General features: G+C 40.1%; 2 protein-coding genes across 5 annotated transcripts in view; one reads left to right on the plus strand and one right to left on the minus strand.

The window, feature by feature from the left end:
• Positions 1-1,762: 1,762 nt before the first annotated feature.
• COX17 (cytochrome c oxidase copper chaperone COX17) lies at positions 1,763-8,408 on the minus strand. The gene is made up of 3 exons (XM_020789575.3): positions 8,208-8,408; positions 6,123-6,236; positions 1,763-2,108 (listed from the first exon to the last, which is right to left on the minus strand). The coding sequence occupies exons 1-2, from the start codon at positions 8,324-8,326 to the stop codon at positions 6,152-6,154; spliced, it is 204 nt and encodes a 67-aa protein (XP_020645234.3). The 5' UTR covers positions 8,327-8,408; the 3' UTR covers positions 1,763-2,108; positions 6,123-6,151.
• A 2,408-nt stretch (positions 8,409-10,816) lies between these two features.
• The window catches only part of CFAP91 (cilia and flagella associated protein 91), a 45,186-nt gene continuing 37,373 nt past the window's right edge, over positions 10,817-18,629 (plus strand). For 2 of the 4 annotated variants that reach the window (XM_078386724.1, XM_078386725.1), the window contains exons 1-3: positions 10,817-11,007; positions 15,421-15,497; positions 16,456-16,613. In XM_078386724.1, coding sequence (XP_078242850.1) covers positions 10,911-11,007; positions 15,421-15,497; positions 16,456-16,613 — 332 coding nt within the window. In that variant the 5' untranslated portion in view covers positions 10,817-10,910. Of the gene's footprint in view, positions 11,008-11,356; positions 11,632-15,420; positions 15,498-16,455; positions 16,614-18,629 lie in introns of those variants that run through there. The other 2 variants (XM_020789590.3, XM_072991692.2) reach the window with 2 other exon arrangements.

Consider the following 18,629-nt stretch of genomic DNA (forward strand, 5'->3'; position numbering starts at 1 on the left):
ATTTTCTGCAGCTCCAAAGGATTGGATTTGTGGTGGATTTATATTACAGAAAAATAGATTTTGATGCAACATTAGGAACAAATTCCTGACAAGTAATAGCTATTTGACAGAGGAATTGATTTCTTCAGAAGGGATTCTCCAACATTTGGAGGTGTTTAAGCATAGTCTGGATGACCACCCATTGGGGGTTTTAGGTGGGAATTTCATGCTTTGACAGGGGACTGAACATGAGGCTTAGGCCCAGAGATTAAATCATCCTTTTGTCTTGCAGCACATGATATAATTGTAGCATCTAATCAGGGTACAGGCTGGGCATGGAGCTGTTGAAAGTACCCTTGTAGCTTGCCTGTATTGTTCCACTATCGTCCTGCCCAGCCAAAGTAGGACCTGATGAACAAGGGCCAGACTCACCAATCTAACATGTTATCCACCCTCTTCAGGATTAACAATTATTTCAGCAGAAATGAATGGATAGTTTCAATAGTGATGTGGGGGGAAGAAACTCCTAGAGAGCGGCAGGAGCAGAAGAGGAAGGTGACACTGGTGAAGGCGCTTTCACAGATAACTCAAGCAACACAATTTTACTTCCCGTAACTGTGTATGGATGTGATAGCTGAATAGCAGAAAAAGAGTTATTTGAAATATAGTGCTGGAAAAGAGCTTTGCAGATACCTTGGTTGTAGAATTCCCTGCTGTGTTCCCCGCAGAGCCTTCTCTCTGTTATCCTTGCAGATAAATATATTTTCATTCAGGTAGGCATTTAACAACTGATTGGTTATGGAAACTGTTTTTACTTGAGTTGATCTAGTATTTCAATTTTAAAAAAAAATAAAATGTGGTAGTGTCTTTAATACTACAGTCATTTAGTTGTGTTTTCCTATTATAATTTTGCTTTCATTTTATCTACTTTTAATCTAATTTCCCTTGTTATCTGTTTACTTTTGTTGTGAGCTGTATTGAGTTTCAGTCCTGGGAGAAAAGACATAAATCAAATAAATAAATAAAAGTCTGAGCAATATTCTACATTTGTCCTTAACCTCTGTTGATGGTTATCAAAGAGGTGTTTGCCTGACTATTCATTTAAGACTTCCTCAGTATATACCATCTGACACTGTTTGCCAACAGTGTTGTGAGTTGCATTACTAGCATCAGGCAGCTTTAAGTACGATCCAAGTAATGATATTGATATTTTCCAAAAGAGCTTCAATTTCAACTACATACTTATACCAGTATGGGGCAATCAAGGATTTGAATATGAGGTGTCTGAGAAAGGTCTGTATAAAAAAATCTGAAAGCTTCACAGAAAAATGAAACACAAATTAAACAAGTGAAAACAACTGCATCAGCAGAAAAATTCTTGCAGGATATTCAGAAAAAAGGTAACTTCACAATACAATTCTACACGTATCTACTCGACTGGTCAGTGGAGTTTGGTCTTAAATATGTGGGAGCAGCCTTAACCTGGTTGGTATTTGCTCATCTTAGTTTATATTTTCTTGAACTTGCTTCAGAAGTACTGTACTGTACTATTTTCTGCAATACCGACACATAAGATAAACTACAGAATCCTCAGTGCCAATGACTTGTGTGTGTGTGTGTGTGTGTGAAACAAAGTATTATGCCCATTTACCAAAAGTAGCCAAGCAGTCCCACCAAGATACTATGTGAAACATTCTTACTTCTTTTTATAACAGAGCTTGATGAACTGGAAGAAAACCCGATCAGAAAGTACATGTATTCTGACTTATCCAACAGAAATATCTGGATTCAGACAACTTTGTTTAATTTACAATATTTATAACACTCATTCTCATCCATACAGGAAAAGTATGACTACTGCTACTCAACATTCATAGGAGCCAGTTTGTTGTCTCAAATGAAAACTTGAAAAAATATGTGAAGGAGAATCTCTTATATTCACACGCAGCCTGGATCCAGCCACTGAAGACAATAATGCAACATTCTTCTTCCATATTAGAATCTATTATAAATATTTCTCAATTAATTCTTCTTTTTATATAAAACATGTTTCATATCTTCCAATACAAAGTGTATTAAAGCAAGAAAGGAATGAAAATTCCCAAAATAACCATCCAGCAGCAAATTACCTAGATGGAAAAAGAAAAAAGGATTTTGTAAAAAGCAGTTCAGCTAAATATCTATCCTAATTGTAACAATGACATTTCCTTACTACTTACATTAGGAAGATTAAGCATATAACTTTTACCTGTAGTTTCAGCTGAGCTCCACAACATGTCAAGTATTAAACATGCTTATTTTGTACAATGGCTAGAATCTAGTTGGCATAATTTACATCACATGCACTTGATGATTTCATTTCATCATCCAGTGACTGAGTATTTCATTGAAATTTATTGCTATCCTTCCCTTCCCAGTTCTGAGGCTCCCTAGGATTCTCTTTTGCCCTGGAGAAGCTTTTGGGAGTCTCAGGAAGGGGGTGTGCGCTTGAATATCCCAAAATTGCTGCCAGATCACCACAATAAAAAACTATTAGAGGCTCCCCCACCTACCCACCCCTTCCCAAGGCTTTCAAACATGTCTTCAGGACAAAAGGGAGCCCTTCAGGAGCCTTGGAACCTGAAGGATGGTGGAGGATAAGAAGCTTTCAATCACTTTAAATTAAATATCCTGCTTTCTGGAAGGTGACATCATCTTATCCACACAGCACAGATTTTGGCCCCCTCCCTTCTCACCTTCAAGAGGCTGCTGAAGATGCTAATCTTCAGGGAGGACTTTGAAAGCAATCTTGCTTGAATTTTCCTTTTCTGTTTTATTATGAAAATACTAAACTGTCATGGTTTTGATAGTTGATTTAATTTATCTTTTATTTTTATGATTTTCATTGATACTTTTTTTGCCATTGTTTGCTTGATTTTAATGGGATGGTATATAAATTAGTGAAATAAATAAATACATGAATAAGGGAGGGAATGTGTGTAAAGGAGCTGCTGTAGCTGCTCCATGCACTTAGTGCCTTTGCCACTGTCATTATTCATTATTTTTTCATTTAAAATATTTTTAACCTGCCTTTCTTTATAAAAGGACCCAAGGCAGCCTACATTATTAAAAAAGAAGCTAAAAACAATAAATTATTCACCTATTAAAAAGAATGAAATAAGCATTCTATTAGAAATGTTAAATAAAAACATTATTAAAGCAGATTAAAAGCAACACCCTGATTTTAAAATCTTAGAATGCCAGACACTAAGGAACAGTCTCATTGAAGAAAAAGGTTTTTGCTTGCTTAAGGACAGTAAATATGGGGCCAGTGTGGTCTCCTGTGAGAGAAAGCCCTCTCCTGTACCCCCACCAAATGCACATGTGAGGGTGACAAGACTGAGAGAAAGGCCTCTCCTGATAATCTTAACACCCAGGCAGGTTCATAAGGAGAGATACTGTTTTGGTAGATTAGACCCAAGCTATTTAAAGTTTTATAGGTTAAAGCCAGCATTTTGATTTCTGCTTAGAAACTCATCAGCAGTTAGTGAAGCTACTGTAATGGGGGGGGGGGTGTAATGTGATCTCTGTAACCAGTCCCAGTTAACAATCTGGCTACAGTGTTTTGGACCTACTGAAGTTTCTGAACACTTTCCAAAGGCAGCCTCCCATGTACCATTACAGTAATCCCACTGAGATTTAACTAAGGCATGTGTCACTATGATCAGATCAAGTATGTTCATGAACAGACACAACTAGTGCACTAGTTTCAACTGTGCAAAGGCACTCCTGGTCACCATCAAAACCTGAGCACCCAGGATCAGGAGCGAATGCAGAAACACACACAAGCTACATTCCTGTGTTTTCCGAGGGAGTATAACCTCATCCAACACAGGCTGCATCCCTATTCCTTGATCTGCCTTTTGACTGATCAGGAGCACCTTTGTCTTGTCAGGATTACGTTTCAGTTTATTTACCCTCATCCAGTCTATTACTGACACCTGACGCTGATCTAGAGCTGATACAGTTTCCTCGAATATAGATGGAAAGGACAGAGTTGGGTGTCATCTACATACTGGTGACTCCAAATCCCAAAACTCTCAACTACACCTCCCAGCAGTTTCATGTAGATGTTAAATTGCACAGAGTACAAAAGAGAACCTGAGGGACACCACAGGCCAGGGTGTCAAACAGGAGTCTCACAGCATCACCTTCTGAGTGCTCCTCTCTAAGAAGGCCCAGAGCCACCATAAAACAGTGCCTCCAAGTCCCTTTACAGATAGATAGCTCAGAAGGACACTATGGCCACTGAGAGGTCCAGCAGAATGAACAGGGAAACACTCCCTTCCAGTCTCTGGCATAGGCCTTCTATGAAGGAACCAGGCATGATGCAAGATTGAAGTGGATCTAAAGAATCTGTCTCGTTGAGGAACTCTGGAGCTGGGAAGCCACGGTCTGCTTTAGCACCTTGCCCAAGAATGGAACATTAAGAGACTGGCCAGAAAATCCATTACCATGGGATTCAACGAGGAGTGTTTTTTTTTTGTTTGTTTGTTTTTTAAACAATGGTCTCAGCATGCTGGGATCCTACCCTGCTGCAGGGAGACATTCACACTTCTCCTATCCACTCAACCAGTTCCCCTCTCGCAGAGCAGCTTTGAGCAATTTTGCCTAGAAAGGGTTTTGCAAATTCCTCCCAGCGAGCTCCAGTGTAACTTGCATTCTCTTCCTGTAGGTCAGCATGTAATAGGCCTTTGACCACATGAAAGAGCTCTGCTGGACAACTCTGAGCAGACACAATAGTAGCAGAAGTGCATTACTTCATAGCCACCACTGGTTCAGAGTAGGTTTTCCAATGGTGTTTAGTCAGATATCACTGTAATCTGATTTATAAATGATACAGAGATAGTGCATAAGTAGATTTATACCCTTTCTTGTAATATGCATACTATGAGACATCTATTAAAATAGAGTAGCAATAAGATAATATAATGAAGGGAACAAAATACTGCATGAAGTGAAGGCCAGTGGATTAGACTAATTTAAACTGGAATTAGACAAATTTGCACAGCATAGGCTAACTCTTCTAAGCCCAAAGGCATTTCTGAATACCAGTTTAGATGCTGGGCTAAAAACAGCATACTGTTCTCATATACTATACTTTGTCTGTGCTACCTAGAAGCATTGAGGCAGTTGTTTGAAACAGTGATGCAGGAATGCTCTAAATGACCAACACTTGTTTTACATTCTTGAAGTGTATACAGAGACAAAAGCATCAAACAAAGCCCTGTTTGAAAACCTGCTGTGAAGCTGTTATCATATGGGCACACTCTTCAAATAGTCAGGATTATCGACATTCCCTATTTAATGAACACTTGATGACAACCTGTGTTTATGCAGCATCAACATACGAGTACTTTTTCTAGAAAACACACTATTTCCCTCTTAGCAAAAACATTACACATGTCCCAGATCAGTACTTAGTGATTAAAGTCCCATTGCTTAGTGTAGTAAGCCACATTAGAGTGGACCCAAAAAACTAGTGGGAATTTGATGTGGAACCCCCTTCAAAAGTTCCACTGATTCAAGTGGGTTTACTCTACTACAATGTTTCTACTCTAAACATCAGGCTTTTGTCCAGTATATCAAATCCTACCAGAAGCTACAATAAATTCTATAAAATGCATGGTTTATACAGTAGACTCAAGAGAGTGAAAAGTATGTTTATGATATTAAATTTTTTTAAGCGATGCATATATGATTCTTGATATATAAGTTTTAAGAACGATAAGTCAGACTGATAGGAATGTTGTTTATGGCAGAAGCAAAGGAAAGAGAGGAAAAGCCTATCTATGTGCTTCAGTGGCAAAGCAGAACAAGGTTTTCAGATTCTATGAGTTATATATATATAATTTTCAGATTCTATGAGTTATATATATATATATATAAAACTTGCATCCTTGACATTCCACAGCCATATTCTGGAAAACTCTTAGAAATGCAGTGGTGGTGCTTGTCAATCAAGAATTGCAGATGAATCCACATTTGCACAGAACAGAGTGAGTTCTGGAAAGCATAATTCCCCTCATGGGAAACATGTGCTAAAGCAGCAGCATCTGGACAAGAAAGCATCATCGAGGAAGGTCAGTGACCTAACTACTTACCCAACATTTGAAAATATGGCTCCTCTGAATCATATCTTAAAACCCAATGCTCTCATGCATGCCTTGTGAGCCTCAATAAGATGACCACAATTTTCTTCTCCTTTTTCAATAATGCTGCAAAACAGAACTTTCGAATTAATACAGTTCCTGCTCTAATCACTCAGATATTAAAGCAAATGTGTGACAAGGTGTCAGCACCGAAATAAAAGGGAGCCATGTCGTCATTACAAAATACAAATGCAAGAGTAGGCAGTACCTTTATAGACCACTAAAAAAGTCATTATACAATCTCCAAGCTTTCATGGATCAGCTGATCCACAAAAGCTTGCAGATTGTATAATGATGCCATCATGTTCACCATCTTTTCACAAATAGCAAACAATTGCCAAAGAAGTGAGGTGAGGCCATGATGATGCTGGCACATGGGGGGGGGGGGGAAATTATCCTGCAGAAAAAGGAATGACTTTACAAACATGTCTCCTGCATTTCCATAACATTCCACTATAGACCAGTGAAATACCAGTGCAACTGTATAAGGAATTTTTCATAATACTATCAATTGTATTCTACTTTGTAGCTACCCTATGGTAGAACCTGAAACTAACTTATGATTAGTTCATTTTTCCAACATTTAAAAGTACAACTACATTATTAGAAGAGAGAACTCCACTCTTCTTGCAATGCACCTGTGACTTTTAAAATTGCTTTTATAATAATGGACACAAAGAAGAGAAATACACATGGTTCATTCTGCTGCCTTGTACTTTGTGGTGTGGAAGCAACAAGATAGGAAATGTCTGTATTACTATATCATACATCAGTGTACAATGTTCAATTACTTTTAGTAAATAGGAGAGCAAATAATTAATTCTTTAAAAAGAGTTAAAACATTTTGCAATTTTGGAACCTTATTATAAGGTTACACAAACCTTATGCAACCTACTAGTGCTTGCATAAGGTTTGTGTAACTTGCTGCAGCCAACTGAAGAAGTGCCAGGACAACTTTCATTCATATTCTTCCTCATGCACAAAACTCAAGAATTAAAATATGCCCTGATACTCATGAATTAGCTATGGCAAATTACCCCAAAACTTATATGAACACAAGCAGGATTCAACCCGTATTGCAGTATAACTTTCTAAATCCTAACCTAGTAATGCTGTAAATATAGACGTATATAGTATTATTGTTTTTATCATTATCATTTATGACTATGTGTCCATTTGTTAGCCACCCATAGTAGTAGCCTAACTACTAGTTGGGTGGGATATAAATATAAATAAATAGTAAATATGGGCATATTAACCTAAACACATTTCTCCACACCTTATCCTTCCCATTCTTAACCTGCAATTTAAAAGGCACAGCATAAATGCAATTTTTGTTTATTCCGAACCAAAAGGTAACGAATACCATTCTTAGGATGACCAAAATATGAAAACTTTTTTAATTTTCTGGAAGTCTTCACCAGGTTAAGTCGGGGGGGGGGGGTCACACATGGGTGGGATAGAAGGCACATAAATCCAAATACCTAGCAAGTTATGTCAAGATACAGAGAACTCAAAATCAGTCAGTCACAAGCAAGACCTGATCAGTCAGCTGCCAGGGAGGCATCGCAAGAACTTGGGCGAAGCTGGCTGGGAAGGAGACAACGCACGGTTTCCTTTTTCCCCTGTTTCGGAATTTTTATTATTTATATTTTCGGGGCGGGAGGGGGCCCCCCAAAACACATGCAACTCGGAATTTCAGCAGCACCTCAACTCAGGGCCACGTACTTCGATAGAAAAGCCAAGCACGCAAGTTTAAATCAAAGGGCCCCTGCTCCGGGCAACTGCTTTGACAACACTCTAGAATAAACGAATGCCGCCGCCACCACCACCATTTTCACTTCCAGCCGGCTCCCCAAGGTCGCCCCCGCCATTTTCGGAGCTTCTGTCCTAAATCCAATCCCGGCCCCATGAGGAAGACAGGAGCTCCTCGGCTTCTTCCTCCCCCGCCCTTGTTTTGCAACGACCAACTCTCCCCGAAGGAGTTCGGAAGGACGAACTCCCCCCCTCGCCCGCCCGCCCACCTGCCTCACCCACCAGGCGTCCCGCGCCTGCTTCGTCTCCGGGCAGGCGCAGCATGGTTTCAAGGCAGGCTTCTGCTCGGGTTGCGCGGGAGCCTGGAGAGCCGAAGGTTCCGAAACCGCTAAGGTCGCCATGGCTTCTGCTCGCGCCTGCGCAACACCAACGCTCCCCTACCCCCCCCCTCCGCTCAGGGCAAAGGAGCTTCGCCACGAGAGGGGGACCGCGTGGCCTCCGCTGATGACGCCACATCACCGCGACAGCGCGGACAAAAACAGTGGGATTCCCAAGTTCATAGGAAAGTCACGCTGTTCCTAGAGCGAAGTTTAAAAGCAGTTTTAAAAGAAGTATAGCAGTAGATTCCCACATTCCCGACGCACAGGCCATACGGAATCTTTGAGAGGCAACATAAGACACACACACCGTGCTTTTTCTTCTCTTCCGTCTCAGTCACATACAAAACAAGCATATCAGGCAAAATAAAAATAAAAAATAGAACGAGACAAAAAAGAAGGAAGGTGTTGGTTTGTCAGGGGTGAAGAAAAAATATTTTATTATTAAGACAATTAAACTGCCCTAGAGAAATCACTGGAAAGTTTCCTACTGTTTATTATCTCATTACTGTTCCACCTTTTCCTCTCAAAACTGGGACTCATTGTGGTCATCTATCTTGACTTTCAAAGCTTTTGACAAAGTGCCCCATGATATTCAAGCTAACTAGGTGTGGGCTGGATAGAACTGTCAGGTGGATACTGTACATAGGTGGCTACAGAATCCTACTCAAAGGGTGAGGATTAATGTCTCCTCACATTGGGTGGAGGTAACAAATGGGGTACTCAGGGCTCAGTCCTGGGCCCTGTGCTCTTCAACATTTTTTATTAATGAGCTGGATCGGGATACAGGGAATGGTAATCACATTTGTGTGTGGCACAAAATTGGGTGGAAGAGCCAACACCCTGGAAAACAGGAACAAAACTAAAAATGATTTAGATAGGCTTGAGCACTGAGTTGAAAACAACAGAAAAATTCAACAGGGATAAGTGCAAAGTACTGCACCTAGGGAAAAGAAACCAAATACACAATTACAAGATGGGGGATACCTGGCTCAGCAAAACTATGAGCAAGAAGGATCTTGGAATTGTCGTAGATCACAAGCTGAATAGGAGTCAATAGTGTGATGCGGCTACAAAAAAAGCAAATGCTCTTTTCAGATGCATTAACAGAAATATAATCTCGAAATCCCACGAGGTACTAGTTCCCCTTTATTCAGCACTAGTTAGGCTTCGTCTTGAGTACTGTGTCCAGTTCTGGACACCAAACTTCAAGAAGGATGCAGACAAACTGGAACAAGGATAATGAGGGGACTGCAAACCAAGCCCTGCGAGGAAAGGCTGGAAGAACTGGGCATGTTTAGCCTTGAGAAAAGAAGGCAGAGGGGCAATATGATAACACTTTTCAAATACTTGAAAGGTTATCACTCAGAGGGGCAGGATCTGTTCTGGATCATCCCTGGACTCAAGTTAGAGGAAGCCAGATTTTGTATCAGAAAACACTTCCTGTTAGAGCAGCCCAGCAATGGAACCATTTACCTTGAGAGGTGGTGAGTGCTCCAACACTGGAGGCATTTAAGAGAAATTTAGACAGCCACTTGGGAGATATTTGTATTCCTGCAATGAGCAGGGGGTTGGACTCGATGGCCTGATAGGCCCTTTCCAACTTCACGATTCTACTGTATACTCAACACGATTAAGGTACAGTTATTTTTCTTGAAACACAAATGATAAGTTTAAATCAGAACTCAAGAGTACAACAGTGCACTGTTCACCCATCGATTACCCAATAAATTACTAGAGAACCAACTTGAGCAATACTAGCTTTGCGGCCAATTTTTTAAAGGTGTCTGAACAGGCTCTTCACTTCCCTCAGAAAGAAGAACTGCAGTATCAAGAAAACTCTTTCATTGACTCATGCTGGTCAATGAGTGCGGCAAAACCAAGAAAATCAACAGAGACAATTTCCATCCTGGATCTACCAAAAACCAAGAAAAGATACAAGAACTGGGCAGAAACAAAAGGGAGCCGTGTAGTCATCACAAAATCCAAATGCAAGAGTAGGCGATACTTTCATAGACCACCAAAACAATCGCACAATCTGCCAGGTTTCGTGGATCAGGACCGTCCAACTGGACTTTTTCCCTTTGTGCAGATCTCCGTGCAGCCAAAATGTACACCCGTTATCACACACCAGCACTACTATCGCAATCAACTTTCTGCGCTAGGTCACACAACAAAATAAACTTTATGTAGTTTCAGCCTCAAAATTAATTCGGAGGCTCTTTGAAATACTGCACTAGGAATTAGTAATAATACAACCCCTCGCACTGTCTGGAACTATTGGGTTTGACTGCCCATGCAAAATCATCCATAGAAAACCCAAACATCTCGAGGGGGTAACACGCGTCCACCTCATCAGCTAGCCAACCAGCCCCACAAGCGCCGTCTCCCACTGCTCTCCCTTTTCCCCGTAAGCAAAGCATGCCAAAGCAGCCCGGAAGTGAGTTGCTCGGAAAGGCCTTAGTCTGGTTTACTCTTTCTAAGTCTAGCGTCTCTGGCGTGCAGGACGAGGCCGCGCCCGCTGGGGGCGGGGCTCCGGCGTTGCTAGGGAACGGCGTCCTCCTCGGCCCTAGAGGCCGGCGGAGGTGGTCGCGGCGGCGGGGCCGGCATGAATCGCTCGGTGTCCGTGACGCGGGCGGTGGCCCATTCTGGGGCCCGGTACCGCAGAGCCATGGCCCCCAACCGGGCCTTCGATTTCCTTTACGGTAACTGGGGTGGGAGGTGGGGGTGGCCGATGGCCGTGGGGCTGGCCTTCGCTTGGCTGAAGGGAGCCCGGGGCCGGCTGAAGGGAGGCGAACTTGGAACCGGACAACTAAGCGGTTTCCACACGAACGAAGGCCTTTTTTTCCGGAGCAGAGCCTTGAGCTCTTCTCGCCTTCTGCTTATGTACTGGATTATGTGTATATACTTACAATGACAATAAATTGGTGGTTTTTATTATTATTATTATTATTATTATTATTATTATTATTATTATTATTATTATTATTATTATTATTATTATTATTATTATTATTATTATTATTATTATTATTCCTTTTCCTGGCCATAGTTGCTCCACTCCCTGCCTTTTCCCCTTGTTCGTGAGGGGCAGTTCTCTCTCACTTCCTGAGGAGATAAGGAAGAAACCCCGTAAAATGGCGCTCAAAGAAACACACGAAAGCAAGGCACCGCACACTCCGCTTCCCCTCGTTTGTCGTACTACTCTTGACCCGGCTTCTGCCGTAGATTTACAGTAAGGATAGCACCCGCTGCTCGACCTCCAGATTCCTTTTTCAGGACATCCTTGGAGGGAAGTGAAAATGACCCATCCAAAACGACGGAGAAATGTAAGACTTAGGTGTAACGGTGGCTCGGCAGCAATAGGATTCTTCCCCCCCCCAAAGCACAAGACATAGAATTGGAAGGGACTTTAAAGGCCACCTTGTAGTCCAGCCTTCGATCAATAAAGAACAGGAAGTCGTGCAACTTCCTGTCATGCTTTCTGTGGAAATAGGTTTCAAAATGATTTGTTAGCCTGTAGGGTTTCAGTATGAAACTTAAGTGCAGGATTTTGGCTACAGGGGAGTCAGAAACGGTTATATGGGTGGGTGAATCTTTGGTGCAATCTTGTGCAGGGACTGTTTGGTTCAAGATCAACCTTAAACTCAAATTTACCTATAAACTTTAGTAGCCTGGCACTATTGTTATATGTCATCAAATTACATACAGCTTACAAATTAATGACCTCTAAAACCCGAGTCTTTAATAATGAACTGTGCTGCAAGTTTTTCCCTAAACCTACATCAGCTGCAACACCCCCAAACTGCCAATAAGGACATGCGATGTATAGGTAGTAGTGCTGTACAGTGATGCCTTGATTTATGAACTTCATCTGTAACGGAATGGTGTTCGTAAGTCAAAATGTTCATAAGTCAAAGCACCATTTCCCATTGAAATGCATGGGGACGGGATTAATCCATTCCAGCATTTCAAAAAGATAAAAATAAACAGAGGAAGTCCCACGCTGGGACTGCAAAAACAACACAAACGCAAATTCAAAAACAAAACAATACAGCACAGAAATATAACCCCCCCCAGTCCAAACCCACCCTCCAAAACCCGCCTAGAACAGTTTTTTAAAAAGGAAAAGGACCTTACCAGTCCGAAGCCTCCCGGGCTTCCACTGCTGCAGCAACCTCTGGAGCTGCCTGGCCCAGGCTCCACTGCCTGGCCTGGGCTCCAGCCACTGCTACCCAGCTCAGGCTCTGCCACTGCTGTCCGGCCGGGATGGGTTCTCGCCTCCCAGCCAGGCTCTTGCTCCCAGTCGGGGTCCGTCTCCACTGCTCACTTCCCAGCCGGGAAGCAAACAGTGGTCACACACCCCATGCTGCGAGGCAAGAGCCCGGGAAATTCAAATGGCCTCGCGGCCAGGCTCAAGCCTCCTGACGTTGGGCCATCCCTGCCACCACTGCATCCCTTTCCCGAACCGTTTGGGCGAAAGAGCTACAAAGCTGTAGCCTCTTCACCACCAACGGTTTGAATTTCCCACCCTTTTCCCCTGCCTTTTTTTTTTTGGTTCAAAGCTCTGTTCACAAGTCAAAGCAAAACTTTGCAAACAAAGCTGTTCGTAAGTCAAAATGTTCATAGTTCAAGGCGTTTGTAAGTCAAGGCACCACTGTATTTTCTAGACATATTTAAAATACTTTATTATTTTTTTTAGTTTTTATAAAATCCATCCATGCTTATTTAACACCGTGTCACCTGAGTTCAGTTTATAATCATTTGTTAATACAACTACAATACATATTAACAATTAATCTATACAGCGTGCTTCTAACCATTGATAAAACAAGTTCCTTGTTTGATAATATTCTGCATCTTCCTTTCCTTTGATTTTCAGTGTTAGTCTATCCATTTCGGTGCAGTCCAATATCTTTTAAATTATTTCTTGATCTGTAGGTGCTCCTTCATTCTTCCAGTATTGTGCGAACATAATCCTTGCAGCTGTTAAAATATGCAGTATTACATATACATTTTGTTTATCAACACTTTCTGGTATTATACCTAATAGAAAGAGTTCTGGATTAAAATCTACATGTTTTTTGATTATTTTAACAAGCCATATATGTATTTTTTCCATTTTTTAAATTTATCACAGGTCCACCAAAGGTGATAATAAGTTCCAGTTTTTTATGACATTTCCAGCATTTACTTAACCTATTAAAGTAAATTTTAGCTAATCTATCAGGTGCTAAATGCCATCTATAAAACATTTTATATAAATTCTCCTTATAAGATGTTGCCATTGTCATTTTATAGTTTCTAGACCACAGTTTTTGCCATTTTTCAAAGCCAATATATCCAATTGCTGCTTATATACCTCCCCATAGTGCTTCAAGCACTCTCTGGGCGGTTTACAAGTTAATTATGCAGGCTACACATTGCCCCCCCAGCAAGCTGGGTACTCATTTTACCGACATCAAAAGGATAGAAGTTTGAGTCAATCTTGAGCCGGCTACCTGGGATTGAACCCCAGGTCGTGAGCACAGTTTTGGCTGCAGTACAGCAGTTTAACCACTGCACCACAAGGCTACTTCCAAAGTTAATATGAATAACAATGGAGAGAGGGGACATCCCTGTCTAAATATTTTAAAATTTTCTTGAAAACCACAGTTTTCATATGAAGTATTACATGTCGAAAAGAGAATAAAGTTACACTTTCCTACAATATTTGTTTTTGGGTTGAATAACAGGTTGCTGTTGAGTCACAGTAGTATTCATGTTAATTTTACAGAAGCAGAAAACCTTTCCGTCATAGCAGTGTAGGATTACACCACTTACACAAGCATTACCATTGTGGAAGCAGAGGGGACATGTTTACTTCAATGACATTACTCCTTGCACAAAAACAATACTTGCATAAGTGATACAATCTTATTTATATATTTGTTTAAAATATTTTTTGCCTTTTTCAAAAAAAATGGACTCAAGGTGGCTTACATTATTAAAAACAATATTAAAAGCTAAAATCAGTAAATTGTTAAAATATTTAAAAAGAATGAATAACTTTATATTAAAATGCATAGTAAAAGCATTACTAAAACAGATTTAGAAGCAACAAAATATAAACCATCCCATGTATTGTCTCCTAGACAAATCAGTCACCAAGGAAAATTCTACCTGAAGAGAAACGTCTTTCCCTTCTTGTGGGAGGACAGCAAAGATGGGGCCAGCCTAGCTTCCAGTGGGAGAGAGTTTCAAAGTCTGGGAATAGCCACAGAGAAAGCCCTCTCCTCTGTCTCCACCAAATGCACTTGTGAATGTGGTGGGACTGAGAGAAAGGCCTCCCCAGGCAGAATTGCTAGTGGCCCTTTCTATTCAGTGGAAGTGAAACAGTACAGTATAGGGATCTAGTTTCTGCATTTATATGGACAGTTCTGCTTCCTGTTCTGGTGTAGGGAACAGGAAAGTTTATCTCCAGAAAACATGGCAAATTTCTCCAGTCCCTTCCTGCAAGAGTAATTTTTTTTCCTACTCTAATAGACTTTTCTACTACCGTAATAACCACTTTTCAATGCAGAATTACTATTTTGGCAAGACATTTTTTGCACATTAAGGCAAAGTATATCTAAAATGTGTTTTCCTATAGAGATGGCAAGGAATAGAATGATGATTTTTTAAAAATAGCAATCATCTTGGGCATTATTAGCAGCCCGCTTCCAAAACTGATTTGAACTTCCACAATATAAATGTTGTTCTGGAGACCTAAGGAAATACTAGGTTAATGTTTTCCTTTTCCTTTCTGGATTTCTTGGCAGTTTTTCTTTACCTAACGCAGTATCAAATAACATCAGTATGAGTGATAGCAGCTCATTCGTATTTCAGTTATTTGGCAGCACTGTGCTGTCTACCCCAGATAGTATTCATGCACTTTCCAACTGTGCTTGAAAAAGGTGTTATTTTTCTTAGCTCTCAGAAGTGGTCCTGGAAATGGTTTCTGTGCTATGAGGTAAGAAATGAGCTATCCAGTAGTAAAATCAATATCCTGTTTATCTGCACTATTGTATAGGGGCTATTAGGTAACTATTTCTTTGCACACTTCTGAAAATGTTTTTGACTGTTCATTTGTATTTTAGATCCAATATATATGTTATCTAGTGAGAGAGACCATGCACAAGCAACTGTCCAGGCTCATCTGGTTCATGACCAAATGGTAGGTGGTAATAGTTTTAGACAGTTCTTTCATAACATTTTTTTCACATTTCTTTTAAAAATATAATTGATCGTTTTGGTGAATCGAGTAGATCCACTGGTAATCGCATCTACATTGGCCCCACTAAACGAATGGAATTTGTAATCAACTCATTGATTTAAGCGGGTTTATTCTACTTGGGACTCACACTGAATTTAGCCGTTTGAAATCTACTTGTGAAGGAAAGGAATAAATTTACAGACAAGATGTCATTTAGGTGTGGTGTGAACACCTATGCATCTCATCTATCGGCATACTGGCAGATCAATCTTGGCATAATGGTCTACAATGGAGATTTTCAGCTTTTTTATAATTAAGGAACACATTGGCAATACAGCATTTTTTTGAAATATATTATTGCAGAAGTATTTTGGCATAATAACATGCAAGGTAAATACAGGTGGTATCTGTCTGCCCATAGCAATGTGAAACATGTACAGTATTTCATCATAGTGCTTCAAAGTTTACTGTGTAACATTATAGTGGTATGCCAGTAGTAAGAATCTTCTAACAATACTTCTTGGTAGAGCTTCAGTTTTTATGTAAATTCTTTGCAAGGAATGTTTCCCTTTTTACCACACAAAGAATTCTGTTTTCATGAACAATTGCTTGTATCATAAGAAGTGTGATTTGTGTTCTCTATCTCCTCACTTGAGTCTTCTAGATATTTGGATGATCTCAAAGCAAATGTGTTTTTACAAAGTGCTAAAATTGCTTCAGGTTTTAGAACATGCATACATATGTATGTGTGCATTCATATATATATGTATATATATGAACTGGAAAATCTGAATTATCTAAATGCTTTGGTTTGTTACCATACATATTTACTTGATATCACACAAATCTACCATGATGTTGTTTTTCCATGTATTTATATGCAATATTTGTGTTTCCTATCTTTTTTCCATTAAAAAAGAGGAAAATGCCAGAATTTAAAGCCATGTTTAGTAACCTGATTCACTATCCATCATACTCTGTACAATTAGAAGAAAAATATCCTGTTCCTCCATTCGTTGACCGAAGGTGGAGAGGAAGAGCACAGCATCGTCTTGAGGCGTTTCAGAAGTTTGACATGTAAGTACCTTTCGGTCTTGTAAGGTTTTATTTAAAATATCCCTTAATGTATAGTTATTCCAACATATCTTTCGTCATAACATTATTTGACTTTGAGAGAAGTAGTATGTTATCATATCTCAGTAACTATTTAGCATGGTGCCAATCAAGCATGGTGTAACAAATCCTCCCTTCTGTTGCCTAAACATTTATCTGAATTGAATTGGATTGTCCATTCAGTGTTTTCCAACCCTTGGTGATTTAATGAGCCAGCTCTCTCCATTATTTCCAATCTTCTTCTTTATAAAACATTTAACTATAACATAAACATAAACATAAAATACATAAACCAAAATATAAATTAACTGTGTTCCCCACCACCATAGTCGGGACCTCTTGCAATAATCTTCTTATTCCTCCATCTATATTCTTCTTCTATTATTGTCCTCTTCTTCAGAACTGCATTGATTCTCCAGAACTGCATTTCCGATCTTCTGCAGCTTCTTTCAGCTGCTTTATATTTTAGCCAGTGTCTTCTTTGATTCCATCCAACCAACACGTTCTTTGGTGTCCTTGTCGTCTTTTACCACTGACCATTCCAAGCATACTGTCTTTCTCCAATGTTGTTGTTCTCATGGCATGGCTGAAATAACTAAGTCTAAGTTATATTAGTTTGCTTTCCAGTGATATGTTCAGTTTTATCCACTTCTTTATTCGTTACCTTTGCAGTCCATGGAATGGGCAAGAGCCTCCTCCAACACCATAGCTCAAAAGAATCAATTTTCCTTCTGTCCCTCTTCTTAATTGTCCAACTTTCACAGCCATATGTAGTAATGGTGAATATGATGGTGTGAACTAATCAGCTTTTAATCATCTAGCTGACATCCTTGCTTTTCCATATTTGATTCATACTCATCATTGCTGTGTGACCTAGCATTATTCGATGTTTTATTTCTTGGCTGCAATCGCCATTTTGATTGACAAGTGAACCTGGAAAGATTAATTCTTCAACACATTCAACTTCCTCTCCACCAATTACTGTTTTGATGTTTTGATTCTTTGCAGTTGTCATGAGTTTGGTCTTTTTAATATTCAAAAAGAAGCCAAACTTCTCAGTTTATGATAATGTACTTTAGACCTTCCTGGGTTTCTGAGAGGAGGGTTGTATCATCCACACGTTGAAAGTTATTGATGTTTCTTCCACCAATTTTTACCTCAATTTTTGATTCTTCTAACTCCAGCTTTCTGATTATCACTTCAGCATACAAGTTGAATAAGAAAGGTGACAGGATGCAACCTTGCTACACACCTTTCTCGCTCTTAAACCAATCAATGTCTCCATATTGAGTTCGTACAATGGCTTCCTGATTTTCATACAGTGATTTCAGCAACTTCACCACATGTAGTGGCACCCCAAGGTCTTCTAGGGCTCTCCATAGTTTGTCATGGTCAACATAGACGAAAGCTTTCCTACAATCTGTGAAGCACATGTAGAAGTTCTTTTGATGTTCATAACATTTTCCCATTATCCATCAAACACTTGCAATGTGAACACAGGTGCCACAGCCTAGACTGAAACCAGCTTGAACATCTTGCAATTTTGAGGATTGGTGCCAGGCATTGTTATATAATTTTGAGTAAGATCTTACTAGTGTGAGAGATGAGAGCAATCGTGCAGTGGTTATAACTATCTTTTGAATCTCCCTTTTTTGGTAACAGAGTAAACACTGATTGTTTCCAGTTTTGTGGCCATGTATTGGTTTCCCAAATTTTTTGGCATAAGACTCTAATAATTGCCATTGGTACTGGCCTCAGCAAACCCCTGGAGCTTTGTTATTTGACAGTTTGTTCATTGCCCACATGACCTTTTCAGCAAATATATCTGGTTCTGGTTCTGCTTCCTCAAGTGACATGGCTTGATCTTGAATTACCCCCAAGTCTTGCTCCAGAGGCAATATGCAGGTTCGTTTTCAGAAATGCAGACCGGGAAGCATGAGAGGCAGGAGTGAATGAACAAAATCCCTCAAATATGACCTG

Source organism: Pogona vitticeps, chromosome 2 (genome assembly GCF_051106095.1).
Source record: "Pogona vitticeps strain Pit_001003342236 chromosome 2, PviZW2.1, whole genome shotgun sequence".
NCBI lineage: Eukaryota > Metazoa > Chordata > Lepidosauria > Squamata > Agamidae > Pogona > Pogona vitticeps.

Bases quoted from the DNA above. Each gene is read 5' to 3' on its own strand.
- COX17 (XM_020789575.3), bottom strand. From the start codon at position 8,326: ATGGCGACCTTAGCGGTTTCGGAACCTTCGGCTCTCCAGGCTCCCGCG. The intron at 6,237-8,207 runs GTGGGTGAGGCA...TCTGTTTTGCAG, and splicing joins AAGCAGGCGCGGGACGCCTG to CATTATTGAAAAAGGAGAAG.